Source organism: Pagrus pagrus (genome assembly GCF_965226575.1).
Source record: "Pagrus pagrus genome assembly, chromosome: 4".
Taxonomy (NCBI): domain Eukaryota; kingdom Metazoa; phylum Chordata; class Actinopteri; order Spariformes; family Sparidae; genus Pagrus; species Pagrus pagrus.
The window spans coordinates 31,836,914-31,860,986 of record NC_140188.1 but is presented as its reverse complement, the minus strand read 5'-3'; the positions used below and the strand labels follow the sequence as shown (position 1 = coordinate 31,860,986).

Genomic DNA, 24,073 nt, shown 5'->3' with positions numbered 1-24,073 from the left:
TTGTGGTACATGTTTCTCAGTTGATATGCAGATATCTTTTGGTACATTTGTTGGCATTTCATACATGCTCCACATATGTTATGTTATATTATGGGGAGTAGCTAGGAATTGGAGGGTTAGGGTTAGGTAAGTATGTTTTCTTTTTCTTTCAGTTTGTGTTAAACATTCAATACCATGCCTTGGCATTTCATAGACATGTCATCAAATGACAATTGAGTCCTTGAGACAGCTGAAAAATGTGTCAAATATTAATTTAACTTTGTGCTGATGTACTCTGTGAGTGCAGGAATCAGTCTGCTGAAATTAGTTTTCGATGTACAAATCTCACACTCCCTTCTCACCACATTATTTTACTCTGGCATCTCCTTTCCCACTTTCTGAGCATTGCTGACCTCCACCCCAAAGGAAAAGGACAGTAGTTGCTTTGTACATGTGAACAGTCTACCTCCTCAAGTCTTTGTGTGCGATGTTTCAGTTTGTGTATGGTCCTGCTGCTGCTGTGGTGTGTATGTGTGTAAGCGTGTGTGTTCATGTTTTTAATACTGTGTGTGTGTTTTGCGTGCATGTGCAGTTAATAAAGGAGCTGCTGAGAGATGGCTCTCACCCCATGACCCCGAGAATCCTTCACTTTTGTGGACTTATGACTCAACTCAGCAGCTCTGTCTGAGCAGCAACAGGATGATATTGCAGACAAAGACAGACAAGACATGGTTGTCGAGACCCCGTCTGCTCCCATCCTCACCTCACCAAAAAAACATACTAAACACCAAACAGTTCAGTACACCTAATGACACAAAAACCAGCTTAAAAGCACATCAAGGAAAGGGAACCGTCTTAATTTGTACCAGATGTACTTTGTAGGAAGTAGACCTGACATGTATGACATAGCAAAACAATGTTTCTGAAAGAACTACATGTAGTGCTGGAAGTCAAACAACTAATGATCACACTGAAAGATGCCATTGCTTTACTAAACCTTTACTTTTTTGGATACCCATGAGAGAATACCCAAAAGGAAAGCTCACAATAAATGGTTGACATCAATTTGGTGCGAACGTCATTGATAACCTATAATAATCTGATGCTGATCTAGTCATTGACTCAGATAGTTGAAGTTGCTAACACTGCAGTGCTTTTCCAAACATTTGATAATCAGTGAGCGGAGGCCTGTACTTAGTGGCAAGTTCACCATACTCAGGATATGTTTTCCATTAACTGGCTTCACTAACTCTAAAAATGACAATCACATGAAGCAGTCATATGTAGGCAGTTATCAACTTGACAAGTCAGCCCAGGTTTTACACATACAACTTAATACTTGCAACTGTTGGTTTGGCCTTACCTTACTTCAATGCATTGAAATCCCAAAGGACGTAGTGCAATCACTATACATGCATCCAGGGGACGCATCATATTTTAGCCCTGATAATGCTACAGTGTGAACAACAAATCCGTACCGAAATAATTATAACGGGAAACTCAAGACAGAAAACATTTAACTTTAAGCTTCCAACTTTAACATACAAGCTTGGTTTCTACAGAAATGCACATTCAACATGCAGTACATGTGGCAGTTAGTTTCAGTGTTTTGGTAAATGCTTAGTCAGCAAGCTGGCAGAATCCCCTGTGACCCTTTCCACAGGGCACCATCAACTTCAAAATTCCAAACACACTTTTAATCTTTCTGGCTCATTTACAGTGAGCCAAATCTGAACGGCAAATAAATGTTTAAATTACAAGTGAAAACAGCACCAGAGGTGTGGCCAAAAGACAGAGATTTCCCCTTTTTTCCATTGCAGTTGGGCCATGTAATGAGATTTGGATGTATCTTCACACAAGCGCAGAAACTCCTCTTTTCCACTGTTGTGATTGCCGGCCTCCTTTCATTATTGTTTATTCTTTCATTCATTTTCATTTCTGAGCAGCCTGCTGTGGAGTGTCCCAAAATTAGAGGCCTCTTGATTTGATCAGAGCCCAAATCCTGAGTGACGGGTTCATTGGTCTGGCTGAAAGTGAAGTCTTTCCAAGGAGTTAGGGGAAGTGGCTTTTACAGAACTACCTTCCTGGCCCAACTGAGGCTCTCTTCACAGTGGTCAAGCTCCACATGGCAGAAACAAGAAAGATAGACTTAGCAGGAAACAATGATATGAGTCAAACAGAGCCTGGAAAGCCCAGAAGTTTTGGCTGGGAAGAGTTATGTAAGAAACCCCAGTGGCTTGTGTGTGTTGGAGGCTCTACAGAGGGCGGACCAGTGGCCGCCAGTTCTTGGTGTGGCGGCTGGCGCTTTGCGGCGCTTCGGTGGATCTGTGGATCTATTCCTAGTGGTGTAATTAGAGGGACGCAGATGAAGTGCAGTGGCAAAGCGCTCTCTTTAACAGCTGCAATGTGTGTGTGCTTGTTTTTTTTCACGTCTCGTCCTCTTCACTTGTCCTTAACGATCCTTGACTTGATTATTAGGTACGATGCCAAGGTCAAAATACACACATGTTTTGATGGCAGAGATATTGTCCAACAACTTGAGCATTACTTTTGACTATGACTGGCACTAGATGGAGTGATTGATTCAGCAACCATGGAAGTCACCACCCTCTGCTCTTTATTCTCTCAAACATATTTTTCAAAGTCCTACTCAGTCTGATAAGGATAAAGTGCTTCACATGCTGTGGTAGATGTGGAGTGTTCAGACACTTTACTTTATAAAAGCAACACCACCTTGTAAACATTCATAACAAGGTTTAGTCCTGCATTTAAAACTGTTCTCTTTAAACTTGTAGCTCTCTCCCCTCTCAAACTTTAAAACTGATATCTGTGTAAACTGTGTGCACCGACATTGACTACATTCATTAGTTGCAGCCATAAAAATTGTGATAAATAACTTTTTTGATAACCTTTAGTTATTACTATAGTGTATAACTATATATTACTATAGCTGATAAGCTCACGGCAACTGTCTTTATGAAAATCACTGTGGACTTTGTGGACTGTTTTCCCCCTGGGTTTTTCAGCTTAGGCTACATGTCATGTAGGTTGCTCTACCCTTTAATGGGCAGATGTTTTTGGAACTAAATACAGCCTGGGACGAGGCTCCTGAGACAGTAATCAGGGCAGAGAGAGCACTCTTGCCTCTTTTTCATGTTTTTCAGGTAAGACAAGTCATTAAATCTACATTTGATTTACAGTTCACATGTGCAGTTATAACATTCTGTGTACTAAATGTTAGAAGTGAACATAAATTGAGATATGCCAATGAAATGTGTAATGGAGTAAATGTATGAAGTAGCACAACAATGGGCATACTCAATATAGTACAGTGCTTACAGTGATGCAGTGTAACTAAGTACAATTACTAAAGTACAGTCCTCAGGTACTTACACTTGAGTATTTCCATTCTCTGATACTTTAGGCAAATATAACACTTTTTACTCACTGCATGTATTTGATAACTTAGGTTACATGTTACTCTGCCAATTAGGTGCCACGGTTTTAAATTAATTTATTTTATCCACAATAGGATGGGGAAAAACACTGATTATCAGATTAGATATTTGGACAGGCCAATAATCAGTCAATGTCAATAGCATATAGTATATACTGTAGATAATGTTAATACAATGTGCAAGTTAGAATGTGCAAGGCAAATTTATTTGTCATTTTACAAAACTGGTTGCAAAATGAAAGGAATTTAAGCTCTAAGTGAGCATAAAATGTGTTAATTGCTCATCCGGCTCCTGCTTTTGTAGCCTGTGACATTTTGAATTGCCTGCCACATATCTTTACTGCTGTTGGTCTTGAGGTCCCTCTCCAGTCCCTGCTGATGTTTCCTCATTGCCTCCTTGATACCAGCTTTCAGTCTTGCTCTGGCAGTGTTCTATGCTTCCTTGTAACCTGACCAAAAGGCAGCTTTTTTAGCTCTGGATACAGCCCGAACCTCTCCATTCATCCAGGCCTTCTGGTTGGGGAATGACTGTTGTCCACATCGTCAACATGTTTGAAAATTTGCCATTCTGTGGACTCAAATCCGTCCTGTAGAGCTGCTGTAGCCTCATCCATCCATCCGTCAGTTTTTACTGATGGTAGACAGAAGAAGCAGGGAAATATGATCTGAGCTGCCAGAAATATTTGTGCAATAGCTATTGTGATAGCTTCATCTAGGATGTTGAAGAGTTTACCACGTCTCTGTGAAGATGTGCACACAGCAGTCTCTGATTTCCCATTGCTGAATGAGCCTGAGTTGCACCTCATCCACATTATTCTCCTGCAATTGGACATTATCCAGAAGAATGCTTTGTAGAGGAACAGCTCCAGTACCAAGTCCAGTCAGCTTAGCTCTGATCGCAGCTCTCTTTGCTCTCTTTCGGGTGTGATAGCATTGCTTTCGGTGATGTTTTGTCCAGTTGGTCTGGCAGGCTGCTCAGGAGATGCCATTGGAGGAAATATTCTCCGATTCTCACCCCACACTTCTTTTCCCAATGTTGATGATGTTGATGTATTTTTTTTACATTGTCAGTAGTGTGTGCTTCATAAGAGTTCAAAGGAGCTTTTGGCTGCTACATCTACATGTGCTGCCATCGCCATGGAAATAATGTATGTATAAACAACTTTTACTGGTACTTTTAAGATTTAAGATAAGATGTACCTTTATTGATCCCCGTAGGTGAAATTCAATATGACACAACAGCACAGGAAACAAAAGTAGCATCGCTGAGAGACAGTGAAATAAAATAACAATAGATAAAAATTGACTCAAAATTAAAGAGATAAAATCGAATAAGAATAGTATATACAATAGATGAATCTGTGTGCTTTTGATACTTTAGTACCGGTACTTTTATTATCAGACAGTTACTTTTGATACTTAAGTGAATTTAATATCAGACACGTTTATATGAGCCAGATGGTATTACTTTAACATGATGTCTTATGTATATCACATATAGCTTTTGGGTACTTTTCACAGCACTAAGTACTAAGTATTTAACAGCTTCTCTTATACACAACATTGTGTACTTGGATATTGTCTGGCATGGATGTTCCATATGCATAAAACTGATGTCTAAAAGCAGTAACACTGAATTAGTCAGCTTTCTTGCTGTCTGTACTGACATAATCAGAAAATGATATTTTATTTCAACTGGATGCAGGTACAGTTAATTTCTTGTGACGTGAAGAATCTCTTTCGTTAACTTTTTCAGTCTCATAAAACTAAGCAGGCTGCCACAGAATCAGAACTTAATTTTTGTTTAGCCATCTAAATGTTCAGAATATGGAAGTTTTGAATACCCCATCAAAGCCAGGAGTTATGGCAGATGAATCAAGACTGAATCTCTCCCCACATGGAACTGTCCCATAAACCATATCCCTGGTTTAGTAACAGGCCGGTCTAATGAATAGCCTGGCCCGTTGAGCCTGACCATTGAGGCAGCTGTGCCGTGAAGGCAGCTCTCCATGGTGTAATAACTCTGTCTCTCCATCTTACTGATGTGTGAAAGAAACCAGGCCGTTGCCGAAAAACCCTGGACCCACACGCACATGTTGAACATGAGGGGAATTCCCACACACAAGCTGCTTTGCTCGGCCACACATTTATAGCCACACATTTAGAATGGATTGAGTTGTGTCTTCACACCAAGATAGTAATTAGCACTCACAGCTTGCTCTGATGTGATTTACAACAGCTACTCTGCAGGGCTCTCTGTCTTGCCTTTTTCAGTATTTTGACTGGGGATAAGATGGGTTGTTCCTCTAAATCTGAACATTAGTTAGACTGCAATAATGTTGGGTAATGCTTTTAACATTGTCTAACTAAGTTTTTTATCAAAGAAAATGTCAAAGCCAGACAACTCAGAACTCGAAAATCTTTGACTTCCTACTGGAAAAAGTACAATGGAACACAACTCAAAATTGTAATTCCGACTTGAAAACTCAGGGGAAACCTGTCTACTCTGACTTCATGAGGCAGTTGTCTGATGTCACACGACAATAGCAGCACACATGGTTGTTGTACGATGTATTTGCAGACGACATTATTTGTTTCAGGCGAGTGAATTAATAAGGTTCCCAAGTGCAGTAAAATAAAATGCATAATGGCATGTTTTTCCTCCTCTGTTTTGATTGTAAATGCAATAAGGCTTCATTCCAGTTGGGTTCAATTGTGTGTACACATGCCAAAGTTGCCAACATTTTTAGTTAACTTTTACTGTCATGCACCTGGACGTTGGGAAGTAAGAAATTTAGCCTGGAAATTCCAGCCTCCAACTTTGACTGCAATGTAGCGTTGTAGTACTCTGCCTGCTAGCGAGATGGGGAGACCAAGAATTTATTTCAAACATGAACATTTAGCACATGACCTGCTGCACATGGACCAGTAGCCATTCACAGAAACTTTGCAACTGGGGCAGAAGGAAAATGTATGATTCAGCAAAGACGGTGAATAATAGCTGTATAACTTTATAGGCCGCTAGAGGCTAACCCATCCACATCCCCATCTCATTCATCGGGTGATCCACAAAATGTGGTCAATGCTGAAACTGACTGAATGCTCAGTAAAGTAACATCAGTAACTCTGGTTGAAGAAGAGGAGCAGCAGTCATTTGCCTTAATGTTCTTTAAATTTGATTTAAATCTGAACATATGGTCAAAGAACCTTTCCCTGTGCTGGATAAAGTTTCTGCATACCATCACCATATTAGTGAAATGTTTCATAAGAGAATCTTGTTAGGCCCATCAAGCTTGATCTATCTGTCAACTTAAAGCAATTCAACTATTTGAAAAAAAACAAACGCCTTCAACAACTAGAACAGGTGAACTCATAATACATTTCCAGTTATTCTGTAAGTAAAACCAGCGCTGACTAGAAGCGATGAGAAGTAATTTTTTTATGTTTGACCATACCATTTTATGGAGACCACTTTTCCTGTACTAAAATGTTGAATGTGAAAAAATTGCAATTTAAAGCTACAATAACAGGATCACCAAATGCACCCTAACAGGTTTATTATATTATATTATATTATATTATATACATCCAGTGACAGTGAGAATAGGCACATTTACATTAACAATCACACATTAGGACTGAATATTGAAGGCAGATTTCCTTAAAGAAGTTCAGTCTAACTCAGCTGAGACGAGGCTTCAGGGAAATAATAATGTAAAATGATGAATAGATTTCATCTGGAAAAAAGTGATAAGTGGTCACATGGACAAAACTAAGGAGAGACATTGTACCATTGACCATGACTCAGGGCTTGTGGAAAGCTTGGCTGAGAAAGACTCATCCCAGCTTCCCTCATGCCTGACACTCACCAACACACCAGACACCTCAGCAGTGTGGAGTCATTCACAGCCCACACAGTGCGGTAGCACGCAGGTCATTTGTAACTTCTTTTCGGTATGTGTGTAGGTGGGTGGCTTGGTGGGGAAGAGGTAAGTTGCTAAGATTCTTGTTCCCATGAATTGCTCACTGGTTTGTTTGCATTGGCATCATGGAAAGGAATTAGAAAGCTGTGCGACTCTGACTAATAGTCTTGATTCACAATTTTATCTCATTTAGATTTTTTTTCATACAAACTAAACACATTGTAGCATTGATAGCATAAAAACATCTTGTAGCATCGCTGCCACACTGAGTATTACAGAATCAGATGACACACACTGGCTCCATACTTTCTAGCACATCACAAATAGTAACATGAAATTATTCCATTCAGTCAAATAAAATCGGGACAGACCAGAAGTGTCTAAACAGCAAATTACTATTACTCAAGCCCTTCCTCGATCAATGTCCAAAATGAAATGGGTTCATCCTCTGGGGAACATGTGCATTTCATGACACTCTGCTGATTGTATTTTGTCCTTTTTTAATATAAATGTGGAATTTTTAGCCTTATTCTAGCACTCAGAGAAAGGTCAGGAGGTCATCAAAACATTGGGATTTGGGACGATTATCCTCCTATACAGAAGAAATTTCATGGCAATCATGTTGACATATTTTGGCATGTACCAAAATACCAGCTAGAATCTAGCTGCTAGATGGATAGTCAGACTGACCAAAATCCTAATCTCCCACTGCTAAAAAGACAAATGATTGAAATTATGGGCAAAGTGTTCTTTATCAGAACTTACAAAGCTGGCATTATCTGTATACTATGAATTCCAGAGAAACGGACCAGCACCAGTTGCATGGCTGTCATGACTGGTAGATCCTTCAGCTACTCAGTTTGCACGCATGTCCACATTGAAGTTTACATGACTGTTTGTGACTCATGACTGTGAGCTAATTTGCCAGATGGTCCATGAGATGGTTAGTTTGACTGAGAACAACAAGCCGTTGTGTTTGCCTATGCTATAATTCAGGAATCTTGATTTTGCAATTCAGAAATTTTAGATATTACGCAAAAACCTAAATTTTAATCAACTGAACCTTCTCATGCAGCCACACACAGTTCCCTACAAGTTGTTTTCTTTTATATCTCTAGACAATCAGATCACTGTAAAATCTTACCTATGACCAGCAGCTGTGAATGTTTAAAGGGATTTCATTAGTTAACACAGATGAAACAGAAGTCTGAGAAGTTTAGAGAGCTGTGTAAATGCAAGGAGCTTACCTCTCCAGCCTCAGTGTCTGCCTGTTTGCTCAGAAAGGGGATTAAGTTCTGATCACAGTCCCAAATTCTTTATCAGGCGATGGTGGACAGGAGCAATTTGTTTTGGGGCTTTTAAACATGGCATCAAAGACGCCTGGCGTTAAAGTTCTCTCTAAGCTGCTGTGAGAACATGTTTGTCCAATGTTGGAAAACCACAGAAAGAACACAAATGAAGAGTATTAGGATTCACTGGGAATTTGGATTAGTGGCAGTAAATTGGGGTTATGGCTTTGGTGGAGGAACTCTTACAGGTGAGGTGAACAGTGGCTTCCTTATCGTTTTCACCTCCTCATGCAGCTTGTTCTCCTCTGCTGTACCCATTGAACAGTCCTCTGGCATTTGACAAAAAGAAAACCTTGTCTCTCCTCTTTTAAGCAATTCTAGCAGGAAGTGTGCAAATATGTAAATGCTCCATAAAAACAGACTTAAGTAGTGTGTTTTCCACTTAAGGTGATGAAAGAACAGGCCTGGAGCTCTGCCTTGAGAACAGTCACGCTTTGTGAACTTGACCGCTACGGTGCCTGCCCCTTGTGTGTCGGCACAACATTAAAGCCAAGCGAGTTTTGCCCTGTTAAAAGCTGGTGTTCCAGCATAGTAATATCAAACTAATGGCAGCTTCTCCGCTAGGTTAGCCACACACACCTTTTTTCATATCTATTAATATCTGAGTGCTCACAGGTGGTCTGCCTGTGAAGCGCGTAGAAAAACACAACCCTTGGTTTCAGCCTGTTGTACATCAAATGAACCATAAGCACCTTTTCCCCGTCTTTTCCTCTGTTGTTTTCTCTGTTTTTCTTTGCAGCCTTCACCCTCACTTCATCCACCCCATTCCTTTTGATCCTCCTTCCCTGACTGTGTCCTTCTCTTCTGTAAAATGAAGTATGGGTGAGAGGGGATATAAGATAATTTGTTGTTGAGAGATTGTTGTAAAACCCAGAGAGCAAGCACAATGCTATATTTAGGATATTTTGACTGTCACCTTCCGTCATCTGTGAGGGATTGTGCCAATATTCAGTTACCAAAATTCCATTTTCACTACCAAGTTTCAAGGAATGTTACCACCTTGGTGTATTCAGAAGTGTGGCCTGTTGAACTTGCCAATGTTATCCGCTGATCATAGCTTATCCGGAAGTCCCCAATTGATTTGAAAACATGTTACTTGCACTCTTTTTAGCCCAAATCTTTACAGTGGCTACTTAGTTAAAGTGTTAGCTTGCACCCTGTCTGTAATGGGTGCCAGAACTTCACTTTACAAAAAGTCCAAAAATGGACACATCTGTCTTTGGCAAAATAATAACTAAACATCTAAAAAAACCTGACGATTCTAATTTTTCACAAGCAAGATCTTATTTGCATAGGCTTGGTCATTGTTTCTCTTGGTTTGCATCTTCATCAAGTTATTAGCTGAGATCAGGGATTAAGAGCAATCAGGCAAGAAACAGAAGAGTCAGACAATCAGACAGGTTGTTAAAAGACTCCTGCTTAGCCAAACCTTTTTCCATGAGAAAATTATACCCAAACTGTCTGTTATAAGCATCCATCATAGATTAGAGACTGACTCTTCCGGTTCAGCATTGGCCTAAATTACTTGTCGTAGTTGTGCATGAACAAAGTTTTCCTGTGCAATGAGGGATTGTTACCAATTTATCAGCCAGCAGCCATTTTTGTTTTCACCTTGAACTAAAGGGTTTAGATAATCTGACTAAACCGTTGCCTTGTTCACAGCCTGTCTAGCTGTCTTACTGCTCATGCTTCTTGCCCCATTGGATGTTCTTGTAGCGACATTACTGAGTTTCCAAATTTTACGTTCTATAAGTGATTATTGAGTGAAATCTTATCATACCTGATGAAAATGATTACTTTAAGTATGAAAAACTGGCTCAAACTGTTAGAAACCAGAATCATCTTTTAAGGGATCCATGTTATGGAAAATTAATATTGACCAATATATTGTGAACCAGATTTTTAAAACTCAAATATTTATATTGGTATTTTTGTATTTAGCTTAAATGATGTCGGTCAGGCACTTGCTAGTCTAGAAAAATGTCTGACACAACATTTAAACTAAGAAATATTTAAACTTTTAATTAGAAACCTCTAAAATAATAATAATAACACATACAAACTTCGATAAACTCCAATTAAATTCTTGGCCAAAAATAAAACCAGGTGTTTGTGTTGATAATTTCTAAAATCAATATGTAATTAGTCTGACTGTAGCCTCTCTCATATTAGAGGTGGTTGACTTTGGCTTGACCTCGTTAGCATCTGACTAACCCTAATGCCTACCCTGCTGGCCAGCGGAAATAAAACTGCTCATATATTACTGTGGTGCTGTGGTGGTGAGAGGATTAGTAGGGCGCTCTCCTCCCTCCTTCAATTAGCACTGTAGCGAGAAGCCCTTGCAGTGGTTAAGAAGAGAACACATACCTATTAATCTCTCACTTTACCTATGTAATCCTCAGAATACTTCATAGTTGGAAGGCCAAACTCTTGGCACTCTTTTAAGGAAAGTACATTTCACAGTTTTAACTGTAGAAGACAACAGATGTAGGTGGATTGTTGGGTAGTAAAGGTCGATGTGGAGGTGGATGGATGGAGGGAGGAATGTGAGAAGACAATCATCCTTAAGGGTTCCTAGGTGGTCGAAATACCCATAGCAACCCTAACACTTTAGCTGTGTATACAGAATGCAGAGAGAATTTGTATTGTATATGCCCAACATATGTGAAAGTACATACAGACACACAAAGAGTCCTATCCCTCCCCCGAAATTGGCAGCCCTGAAGACAAAGCCTCGTCTTGCGATGGATAGTCTTTCATTTGTGTGTTGGGCTCATTTGCTCTGAAGTTTATGCATCCTGGTAACAGTAAAGCTATCTGAGTCCCCCAAGTACTCCATCTTGTAGGCTTTATGCCTTCCACATGGTTATAATTTGAGATTTTCCCGATTTTCAAAGCTTTTCTTGAGCCTAGTGTTGTTAATTAAAAAGTGGACTAGTTTTGTTGTGGCCTTTTGTGTTGCCAAGTAGGGAAATCACCGCCCTTTTTGTTGCTCTCCCCATTTCTGTCTTTGCTTTCTCCTCTCTCTCTCTCTCTCTCTCTCTCTCTCTGTCTCTCTCTTTCTCTCTCTCTGTCTGTCTCTCTCTCCCCCTCTCCCTCATCCCATCTGCCTTTGTCAAGAATAAAGCTAGCCCCACCACTTTGTAAATGAAACATCCTCCTACTATTAATGGGATTGAGCAGATGTTTTCTGTTTGGATGGTCAGAGATGGGACAGTAAAGCCTGCAGCAAAACAAAACAAAAAGATTTTTTTTGGGGGGGAAAAAAAGAAAGCAAAAGCAGATATTTATGGAAATGATTATATCACTTCCCTCATGTCCCATACGGACGCATGTCTCGCACACATGGCAAATTAGAGGTCATCCCTTCCAGTTAAGCGCATGTCTAAGTGCGTGTGCCAGCGATTTTGGTACTAAAACATCGTAAATAACACTGTAACCTCTGGGACGAGGTGTTATAAATAGGACGTGTCAAACCCTGCTCCGGCCAGTCTCTGGTTTCCCCGAAACCCTCTCTTTTCACCCGCCGAGCGGCTCAGCTACTTTTTAATTTGGCCTTCCCGCGGGCTAACCGACTGACGCCTCACGGCGAGGGCCTCTGTATTTCAACAAGGCCACAAAACCCCCAGTCTTCGGGCACTTGTATTCACAAAGCTCTCCAGCCCTTCTGAGCTGTTACTTTTTTGGAGCCCAGACTCTACCATCAGCAGAAGAGAAAAGCCGGCCCTGGCCAAAACACAGCGGCCAAGTCTCATCTGTCAGAAACCCAAGGGCCAGACTCTCCAGCCACTGGATGGGCGGGGCCCGACCAAAACAGAGAGAGCAGGACGAAAGAAAGAAAGAGTGGAGTGTGGGGGAGAGAGGGTTCGAGAGAGAGGAAGCTCCCAGATAAACAGACCGCAGCGCCTCAACTCCTAATCACCCTTCGCTTCCGTTTCCAGACTCTATAATTAGAAGGGCCCCGTCCCTTTTTTCTCTGTATTCCCAGTTGACGCAAATGCTTCTTGTGGCTTGGCACCTCATTTGGGGCGTGGGTTTTCAAGAGTTTACAGGCCCTGGGCCTTAGCTCTCTGGCTTTCTGGTCGCTCTGATACAGCATGAATAGCTAACCACTGTCTTAATGCACACTTCACTTGGCTTCTCTTCTGCTTCCCTTCCTCCACCTCTGATAATCTGCATGACCCCATCACTCATCCACTCTGTACCTCCCTCATTCCACCTCTTCATCATCTTTATATTTAACTGTTCCTCAGTCATACACAAATCTTAAAAAAGAGGAAACCTTTCAACTCTGAGTGAATGTGCAAAATTTTGTAGCACACTTGGCTTTTTTTCCCCAGAGAGGGAGTGTTTTCCATCTCCCTCGCACGTGTTGCTGAATCCTTTTAATCTCATGCCATTACAGCCTCCTCTTTTCACATTTGACATGCCACCCAATAAAGCCTGGCCACTAATTAAAACCTACTGCAGCCTCCACATAAAAGATTCCATGGGGAAAAACTCAGAGGAAAATTACTAATTACTTTAATATCATTTATGTCTGGGAGTCGTCAAAAAGACAGAGGTTTGGACATTTTTTTCAAATCTTACACTCTATCAGTGATGCGTTTCCAACATTTTGAGTTACTACCCAATCTACGGGTTTGTATGTGACATCTCAAAAGGCTTCTGGGGATGGGTTTTGGGTTGCGCTTGAAAAGCAGTGCAGCGTTTTTCCCAACCAAGCCAGTTTAGATCTGGGTTTGTTCTGGTGTGGTTTGTTGAGCATGTTGTTTATGGTGAGGGCCTATACTTTCTGGAGTTTGACGAGCTTCAAATAAAACGGGACCAAATGAATGGGCCTGTCAGTGGGGGTTACACTTGTGCTGAGCTGTGGTTCAGTGTTTCGGTGAATCTCACTGTGCACACGCACACCCATGGCCATACACTGATGTATGAATACATTGATTCTTTCTTTTACAGACTCTCATCATCTTGTCTGTCATTGAAGTAGCACACGACTCGAGCCCTGCTTTTAACCAGACCAAGCTATCACGCGAGAGAAGGCTGCATTTTATGACAACGACAAACGATAGCTGGCTTTGTTTTAATGGGCTGGTTTGTTTGTTTTAAAGGCACAGTAATTCTGTCATGCTGTCTAGCATGTGTCCTGCACAGTTGGTAGTGGTGGCTGTCTTCGTGTGAGCTGCTGGAGTGAAATACAGTTTAAATATTTGGGTTGGCCTGACTTTGCATCAGTACACTAGTGTACCAGTGGAAGTTCCTAACACTCTGGCATACTTTGTAGTGTATCCTTGGTCAACTTTTACAGGAATATAAATGTACAGTTTCTTGTCTATACAAAATAAGTAAATTAAATATTTCTACTGGAAGACTGGAAACCGCTTTTGAAGATGACAATGTAACTCACATGTAGGTTGTTCAGTGTAATCCAAGTATCCAGAAACCCATAATTATTTGAGTTAGTTAAATAAGTTTTTACACCCTTTTAAAGCTGAAATAGTCACTGTAGCTGCTAAGCTAAAAGTGTAATAGCGTGCACACTCTTTAAAGTGGGTACACAAGCTTGAATGTGAGTCGAGAGTGTAAATAAAGTCTTTTCAAATCAACTTGGGATCTCTGGGTTTCCGGAGAGATAGTTTATGCTGGGGACGAACTATATGTGTTCTCCGTGTCCCTGATGTCATTAAGGGTTTCTGTTTAAAGTGGCATTCATATGTGCTATTATTTTTTCATCTTATTTAGGGACTTAGCATATGGATAAATCTACCAGATACTATAAGAAAATACAAATTGTTGTAAAAATGGAAATACAATTACTAAAATGGGAAACCAGCATGCAGAGGAAGAATAAAATGAATCTCAGCATTAAGCACTATTAACAAATACTTAATGACGCATGTATTAAAGCAACCAACACATGCATGTGAAGCAAAAACTACACATAAAACACTATAAATTCATAGCAGAATAAAACAAAGACGCCAATATGGTGGGAGTGATTCCTAATGCTGATGACTGTGTGTTTGTGTTTATTGTAGGAATGCTGCTGGTGACTGCAGACACTCTGGGCCATGATTTTCACGTCTTCCAGATTCTCACCCACCCATGGGCCTCCTCACAGAGCGCCGTTCATCATCTCTACACACTGCATCGTGGGGAAACTGAGGCCAAGGTGTGAGACACACACATGCACACACACTGCAATCATCAACGACTCTAAACTGTAATGAGCATTTAGAGTTTGACATTTGGGAAATGGTTGTAAGTACTAGAAAAGCAGTCAAATGGCTTAGACTTGGATTAAACCAAAAGCTCTCTGGTCTAGTTAGTTGTTAATTAACATTATTATAGTGTCGCTTTTCCTCTCCCACACCCACATCATACTCACACACTACTAAACGGTTTTCCATCACCTAATTAAATCAAGCGTGTTGAAGTTGGCATGTAGGTTTATCTAAAGAAGGCTTTATCCCCAATGGGTTCCTGATTTCCTGTTGCGCATGCACGCACGCACAGGAAAAGGGACATGTTACAGTATAATGCAATTAATAACAGATCATACTGTTAGTATTTGGTGAATGTTGTGGTTTGACTATATTAGTTGTTTTTAATGGTAGTACATCTTGATGAATAAGAATTAAAACACTACATATAGACCAGAGCATGTGAACAGAGTGGAGCAGTGTTAATTTCTGCTCCTCGCTCATGGAGCTGTTCATTCCCACTCCCTCACTCAAAGCTGCTCCAGGCCGTTCTGCTAATAATTGCCCTGGGCTCCACTCAGATTTCACCTCACTCCGTGCAAATCGCTCACTGTTCACTCCAAAAAACCCCAAAAATCTGCATTGTATTTTAATATTTTTTCAACGTCAGGCATACTTTGGACTTAAGGTGTGAGTGGTATTGGAGCTAAATTGGAGTGGGACTGAGCGGAAGAGAAGGCGACACTCCAGCTTTTGACAAAAAGACGCACTGCGCACCATACAGAATCCTCCCACTCCTGCTCCCTACTTGCTCATGCTGTACTCGCATGCTCTGGTGTAGACTGGGTACTGGATACACAATATATCTACATTTTGATTGATAGTTGATTTGTGTATTTATTTATGAGCTGAACAAGGAAATGTAGATTAATTTGACTCTTCACCTTTCAAGTTAAGATCCTTTGAGTTTTTTCACATGTTCTCAGCTGTGACAGACTTTGCAATGCAAGTTAGAAGTGCTTACTCAACAAAACTACTTCAGACCTTGTTCGGTTCAGGATTATTGACTGGGAAAACACACTATCACACACATCATTCTCACAGCCTGCCTATAGTTAATGTATGACCAAACAGCAGGTCCGCTGACCGGTTGCACACTGAGCCTGCTTTGATCAGGCCCGTTGTAAACACTGAAAGCTGGCCTGAGCCTAGTGCTTGGGCCAGGGGTTATCACCACACGCGCGCTGACACACACACACACGCGCAGTGGAGAGTGATAAAGTCTTCAGTTAGGTGGGTGGAGAGACGCCTTGACTCCGGCGACCAAACATGCGGCTGGCTGTCAGTGACCCGAGGCCAGGTAAACAGACCTGCAGCTGATAACAGCAGTAAGGGGCTGGAGGAGGACCAGAATGTAGATGAGAGAGGAGCCACGGGGCAAACTAGAGAACGGTAGTCACTGAGGTTACAGGGGTGGCACAAACTTTACAGCCCTGCACCATCAGCTGAAATTGCAGTGATATAGATTTCAAAGGTTGATCATGTCTAATCGTGTGTTTAGATGCACTTAAGTGACCAGGCTACTGTTGGTATCATACAGGAACCTAATTTCTGTAAATAAGATACCTGGTTTCCATAATTGTGGTGGTGGAATATAGACACCTGATAGTTTTTAAAAAAAATAAAAAAAGGCCAGGGATTGCTGTGGCATTAAAACCTGAATGTCATGACTGCAGAAACATTGAACTTTCTAATGACATTAACATGACACTGTGAGGTAACATGAGGTGAGTCACACTGAATGTAACATAACATACATACAGTTCAGTACATTAATAAAACAGAGGAATAAAGTTTCAGTCAACCAAACAACCTGCTTTTGGTTTTCTTTCTGTCATTGCCATCGTCTTTGTATTCCTTTTCTAATGCAGAGACACTTGAGTTCTCTACAAGTGTTTGTTTGTCTTCTCTCTTTAGTATTATTCATCTGTCCGTCTTTGTCACATCCTAGTCAGTCATTCAGTGTTCCTCTCAGGTGAACAGAGTTGCTAAGTCTCTTGAACAGTTTTACTGATTAAACAAAGTCAAAAGCATTAAACATGTCTTTATGGCATCTCTCTGACTCCCGGGAATGTCATCAAGTACTCTGTGTATGAGGACAGGAGGGAGAGCTTTCCACCCTCTCTGGAATGTGCAGCCTCCACAGTTGCACATGCATGTGACTCAATACAGTCACATTCCACCTTTTTAAGATAACATTTGACAGCTGTTTGATATCTGCATAGTTGTCACACTGTGATTGTACAATCACAGCAACCTTTCAGGTAATCCCCTGCCTGATAAAATGGATTTGACAGTAAAGTCCAGGCACCCATTTACAGTTGGAGCTCTGACAGGTCTATTACGACCAATTACGACACAGACAAAGTAGCCCTTTCTCATCTCCAAGCCATCCCTAATCAGCCCGAGCAGAGGTCAGGCCTCCTCTTTCACTCATTTTTGTGAAGAAAAGTTGCTGTCTGGTATGCAGAGGATGCCCCATTAACTGTCCTTGCTGGGGACAATTACCTAGTCTGACCTGGCAGAAGATTAGAGAGGCCTGCAGGTACAGAGCTGTCTCACTGATTGGCTGACTTGCATGCCGGCTAAACTTTCTCCTGGACCTTTTCCTTTCATTTTCTTCCAGTATCATTCACTTTGCCCCAGCCGCTATTTTTAATAGCATGTCGAATGATAGATGCTGTTTCAGCACACTATCACCTCATCAGTCACCCTTTGTCACTCCTTTGTCTGTTTTCATTTTCTCTCTCCCACTCTCCTTTGCTTGTATTGTCTCTTGCAGCCTATCTGTCTGGTTTCCTGCATGTCTGACATGCCCAGAGAGATCCTATCTTCTCAAGTGTCTGCTCCCTGAGAGTCGGTCACTGTTTGAGGAGGAGGACTAGCAAAGGATGCCATCAACTATTTTGTTTTTACCACCAAACAAGCTCATTTTTACCTGTGCTAAAAGTTATTATTTAATCCTCTTACCCTGTCGGACTTTTATCAAGTACCTCAGGCTTTGTTTAACTGTGTGATCAACACTTCATCCTAGTCACGCTAATATTGGCAGACTGGAGTTTGATGCAGTTTATTCTCACTGTGGATACTGTATTTCTCTATGCTAAGTGGTGGAGAATAAACATAAATATATTAAAGGATTGTTCATTTTACTTTTGCACAAAATGGCAATGAAGAGAAGTTGAATGGAGTGGCTAACACCAAACCCAGACCAAATATCTCGGAATTAGCGAGCACACTGTACAGTGTGTAAGTGGTTGTCCAAGGATGGTTACAATTATACTGCGAGAAGTAACTGAGTCATGTATATATTAGAGACAGTAAGTTGAAAGCGAACTAGTTCTTTTGGTTGTTGATTGTGATTACGTTCAAGATGCATATTTGTTCACCATTTTTATATATCTGTGCCGGCTATAGACACAGCTGGAGAAATTATTTTGGGTTGTCCGTCTGTCCGACTGTTCCATTCTTGTCAATGCGATATCTCAGGAACACATTAAGGGCATTCAAAGGTCAACTTCACTGTGACATCAAAGTGTTCTTTTCTGGCAGTTATTCAATGCCATAACTCAGGAGCAGAAGGGGAGATTGTGACCATATTTCTAATTTGGTCAGATACTGAATAGGTGACAGCAGCTGTTGATGCCCACCTTGAAACTGTGTTGATTGTGGAAATCTTCTGTGCTGCTGGGTTACTTTGTGAAGCATCCACATTTCAGAATTTGGAACTTCTTCATGTTCTAATAGAATCGGTTTTATTGGCCAACATGAACACATACAAAGAGACTGTTTTTTGTTCCTCTCAATTAACTTACACACTGATAGATGAACAGCAGTTATCCACCATGTGCTCTTTGGTTTTGCTTATATTGAGCTTGAGGTGATTGTCGTTCCATCATCTGACAAAGTCCTCTGTACTCCTCTCTAAGTGAAGACAGCATGTTTCTCAATGGAAATTGATCATTAGAATCATACATGTCAATATAGTAATACATTCCATTCTGCCAAGGACAAATTATTACCTTTCATTATATTCTGTCAATGTCTTCACTACTACTACTTCACTAGGCTACATATATTAAATTAGTCTGGATAGATGTGGATGTAAACTTCAACTTAGCTGGTGTGAGGAGGCATACAACTGCAAGATAGTAATTCTAGTAAAGCATTTTATAAGAGTGTTTTTTTAATGCACGTTCCTATGCATGTTTCTACATTTCTACATTTCAAATTTAAACATCATTTGAGTTGTCTGGGTTCAGACCTTTGTATCCGGCTACTCTACCAAGTTGACTGATTTGTCTGGCGTCATGTCATGAACCAGCAGTTTCTTCGTCAAAAAACGTAATCAGCCCAATGAGCACTGAGTGGGGACTAATTAATTAGCCAATCATTGCCATGGGCAGGACTAACACTGTTGCCAAGCTGTGCACTGCAAGGAGGATTAATGTCAACATGGCAACCGCTATAGACAAGATAGACGCTGCTATCAAGGCTGTCTATGTCCTGTCGATATTTCCAGACACTGTAGTTTTTTTTTACTTTGCTCCACTCCACTCTTAACATCCTGGCAAAACCAGTAACTTGGCGTGGCTACGCATTCGTGGTTACAATTACTATGAATTCAGTGTGATACCTTGGTCTGATTGGTTAGGGAAAATTGAATGCATGAATGCAAATATGGTGATTTCTCAAGTATCTCATCTTCCTACTGTCCCAACCCTCTGTCCCCTGCCTCATGAACTTGTCTTGTCTCTGTCCAGGTCCAGGACATGTGTTTCAGCCAGGACAGTCGCTGGGTAGCCATCAGCACCCTCCGCGGCACCACCCATGTATTTCCTGTCAACCCCTACGGTGGTCCACCTTGTGCCCGCACGCACATGTCCCCGCGGGTGGTCAACCGGATGTCTCGCTTCCAAAAGAGTGCTGGCCTGGAGGAGATTGAACAGGAGCTGAACAGGGCAGCTGCATTAGGAGGAGGAGCAGGTGGAGGAGGCATAGGAGGAGGTGGCTGCATCCTGGGTGGAGGAGGCGGCGGCATCGGGGGGCGCTGTAGCCCCATACCTGGCCTGTCCAGCAGCCCCTCTGGGTCTCCACTGCACGGTGAGAAACTGGGAGGGAGGAGAAGTGAAGGGCTTACTGATGTTGTTGTCTTTTAAACTTGAGTTCACATGGTGATATTATGGCATGTTACAAATTGATAGAATTCTTAAGCAGTTTTAACAGTTTTGACCAAATACTTCAGGTTTTTACTCTACATATGATTTATTTCATTAACTGTATTAATGATTGACGTTAGGTTATACTTTTGACTGGTCAGATATCCATCAACTGTTATTTGTTGGCTTTGGAGTGGAGATCTAAACAACATATACGGTAGATTGCAAGAAAATATATCAGTATGTATCAGATGGGCTGCAATTAACCATTACTTTCATACTGATAAATCTCATTGTTGTCAGGTAAATCAGTTTTGATCTATAAAACGTGAGAAAAAGGTCAGAAAACTTCAATTTATCTCACACAATGTTTGCCATCTTTGCTTGATAAATGACCAGTTATCAAAATAGTTGTCGATTAATTGGAAAAAAGTACCCTTTTGAATTTGATGATCTATAGCTGACTCAGTTTCGGCCACGGGGGGCAGAAAATAAATAAAAACAAGGTCAAGAATGTGCAGTTAGGATATCCCTGACTGACAAAGTTGTTATCATTACATGCTAGCAAACAATAGCATTCATTTGGAGTGTTTCTGGCCACCCGCTGAATGAAGTCCAATATTAATTTTCCCTTTATCTTGCTCTTTATCTGTAAGTTGTTCACCATAGCTTTTTTGTACTGTAAAACCAAAACAATATGCATAATGAGCAGAAAGAGGCTGAAAACCACTGTAGAGCTGCATAGTTTCAATATTCAAAGTAAAGTAGTTGCCTCAGACTACAGTCAAGTCCAATCCAAATGTGTGTGTGTGTGTGTGTGTGTGTGTGTGTGTGTGTGTGTGTGTGTGTGTGTGTGTGTGTGTGTGTGTGTGTGTTTCCAGAGAGTGGTCACCTTAGTAGCACTTTTCCAGGGACTCTGATCGTTCTGCCACAACCTTGTCTCCCTTGTTTGTCAAACACCAGTGCATGCTGCTCACACTGTCTGTGTGTCCACAGCTGACATAGATACAGTACACATTGATAAACACACACACTTTGTGTCAGCCGCACTGCTTGACCCCAGAGGTGTTACTCAGTGTAAAATATCACAGTTCTCATTAGTCATGGGGTTTCCAGGAATATCCCTGATTTTTATTAGGCGTACTTCAGCCAGGGTGAGGTCAAGAACTTGATAAACACTTCCGAGAACCTAATAACTGAGAAGTCACCAGTGGTCAATTTTACATAACATAGAAGAACGTACTTCACAACATCTTTTATATGCTCGTTGCAGTAGATGGTTTCTAGATTATTGGAGTAGAAACAGATCTTTAGCCTATCACAATATTGCAACAATGAAGGATAAAATAGTATTTTTAAGGTATAGAAAGTGTAAAATTCAGGTCATCCAGGAGGCTGTTCAATATATAGAGACACCCTCTCCCCTAAACCATACAATTTTCCTCTAAGCTTCGTGGCACTTTACTGGGATACAGGAAAAAAACGCGATGGTAGTCAGACTGGTCAAACATTAGGGATTTTGTTGTAAAGATGAACTCAGGTACCCCCCCACTAAAACCAACCATCATGTTTTGGATGTGTTAACTATTACCTCTATGGAAGCAGTTTTAATATTTTTTCCACACAATTTTACTGTCCTTTATAAGTTGGTGTGGTAAGGTTTGGTCAGATGCATCTGCCAGAGCAAATGAAACATGAACTCGCAGAATCATCTGGTTCCCAGGTTAACTCATCCCTCCTTTACAAGTGCATTTCATGGCCCCAATATACTTTCCCCTTAGCTGTTCCCAAGCTTTATTTTTTTTAAATGATTTTTCAGTCGTCATATTGGCCAGAATAGGTGACAGAAGATGCTGGGACCATGAGGTCAAGGTCAACTCATATTGTTACCTGCCTTCCCCAGATCTCACACTACACCCACAGCCGCACACGTGCATGCACACACACACATACACTTACACTCTCTTGAAAGGCAGCACCCTTGCTTCCTCTCTCCCTCCTGTCCTCCTTGTGTAGACCCAGACCCCTCTGTAACCCCTACACCAACATACACACACACACACACACACACATATTCCTCCACGCTGAAAAATAGGCCATCAAACATTAAAAGGATGTCTGACTTTGGAAAGTCACTGCTCTGCTGCGATGAGAGACAGAGAGGGACAGAAACATCAAAGTGGGGTAGGAGGTGAAAGTGAGTGAGCAAAGTAATGAGGTGCAATTGAGAGAAATGAAAGAGAGATAGAGCAGGGGGAATGACGGAGGGGGAGCAACAGACAGAGGGAGAGAAAGATAAGTTTGTAGTAGCAGCGCTGAAAGCCAGGGTCTCAGGGAGCATGGTCGTAAATCACACTTTAGATTCAAAGGAGAGCATTAGGGCCACCTGTCAACAATTAGTCCTCACAGTGATACCTTATTGAGTTTGTGTATGTGTGTGTGTGTCTCTGTACATATGAAGAAGATAAACTATCTACAGAACTGATCATTGTTTTCATAGTAAAATACAAAAAAATGAGCTGGTCAGGATGAACGATTACAGTGAAGCTGCAGTGAAGAGTTTGCTCAACTCTTTGGGAGAAAATAGAAGGTTTTTATAACTCAGTTTATAATAACAACAACTTTATAATGTAGTCCACAGGAAATTGAAGTTAGGTTTCACACCAATTTTATCAAGGTGTTAAACCATACCATACAGACACTAACTCTCTTTCTGATAAGCACCTTACTGTTTTAGCTATGAGTCACCAGCCTTGTGTACTTCGCATTCATATACTAGTAGTGGTAGTCTAACGCTTTTTAAAATGTGACCTTTCCTTACTTTGTAAAGTGAGTGTATATCAGTGGTCGGAGACCGTGATCACATCAGACATGTATATGACAGTACCTGCACCCTTTTACCTACGCTGCAGGTAATACTAGCACACACACACACACACACACAGCACATGCAGTACATGCACCCCATTTTCAGCTTGATAAAAAATGTGCTACATGTATGAACTGATTTCAGAAATAAGGAACTAATATATTATTGGCCTATTTACAAAATCTCACATAAGCAGTTATAGGTTAAGGGGTAAGGGACTCTGTTGGCAGAAATGGAATATAACATTCATAACTATGTCTTCATTAGTGTTTGGTCACCTGAAACTAAGTATCGTTGTGTTTTCATTTCAACAGAATGAGTCCACCACGTTGCACCACCATGATTCTACAGTAGGCCAGAACAGACAAACCAAACCAAAAACAAAAATCTAGCCTTTTAACTAATCTCAAATCTAGGAGTTTATATGTCATCAATTCTCAGAAGATGAATTCTATGTTTTCATGCGGGATAGCACGAAGTCTGTAATGCACACAGAGGTTTACAGTAGCTCCTGACTTTTATTACACCCCCCTCATTTATTTAAAGTTGCTAGTGCAAGGATCTCCATAGACTTGATGATAGCAGAGTGCTTTGCCACTGCACCACAGCTGCACTTATCAGTAAATCAGTGAATATTACATTACGTTCAAGCCCTGCTCTTTTGAAATAAGGCTGTCATAATTTGTTTCAAGAGTGTCAGGTGACTAAATTGGATAAGTCATAAAGTTAAAACTATTTTTATGTTGGAGTGTTGAGGATGAATTGAGCAGTCTGAAAGCCCGAGGAAAGCAGCTGTTCTGTAGTCTGGTGGTACTGCGCTAAAACAAAGTTTACTCTTTTTCATCCTATGCGTCTTCAGTCCAGAGGGGCGGCCAGAATCAACAGGAAATGGAAGCTCCTGTAGGAGCTTTGATAAAACTTAAATTCTAGTGTAGAAATCTGCCCAAAGTGCAACTTTATTATGATTGCAAGTGTAGTGACACTTTTTTGTTTTCCAAATGTACCATTACTGAGTTTCAGTCTGTGTAAACGAGTTTGACACCAAGTAGATCTTCAAAAGCTGATTCACTC

At 41.0% G+C, this 24,073-nt stretch overlaps 1 protein-coding gene across 3 annotated transcripts in view; it reads left to right on the top strand.

Moving 5' to 3' along the window:
* The window catches only part of bcas3 (BCAS3 microtubule associated cell migration factor), a 372,855-nt gene that overhangs the window by 56,470 nt on the left and 292,312 nt on the right, over positions 1-24,073 (top strand). For all 3 annotated transcript variants that reach the window (XM_084350099.1, XM_084350098.1, XM_084350100.1), the window contains exons 14-15: positions 14,750-14,883; positions 19,738-20,077. In XM_084350099.1, coding sequence (XP_084206225.1) covers positions 14,750-14,883; positions 19,738-20,077 — 474 coding nt within the window. The remainder of the gene's footprint in view (positions 1-14,749; positions 14,884-19,737; positions 20,078-24,073) is intronic.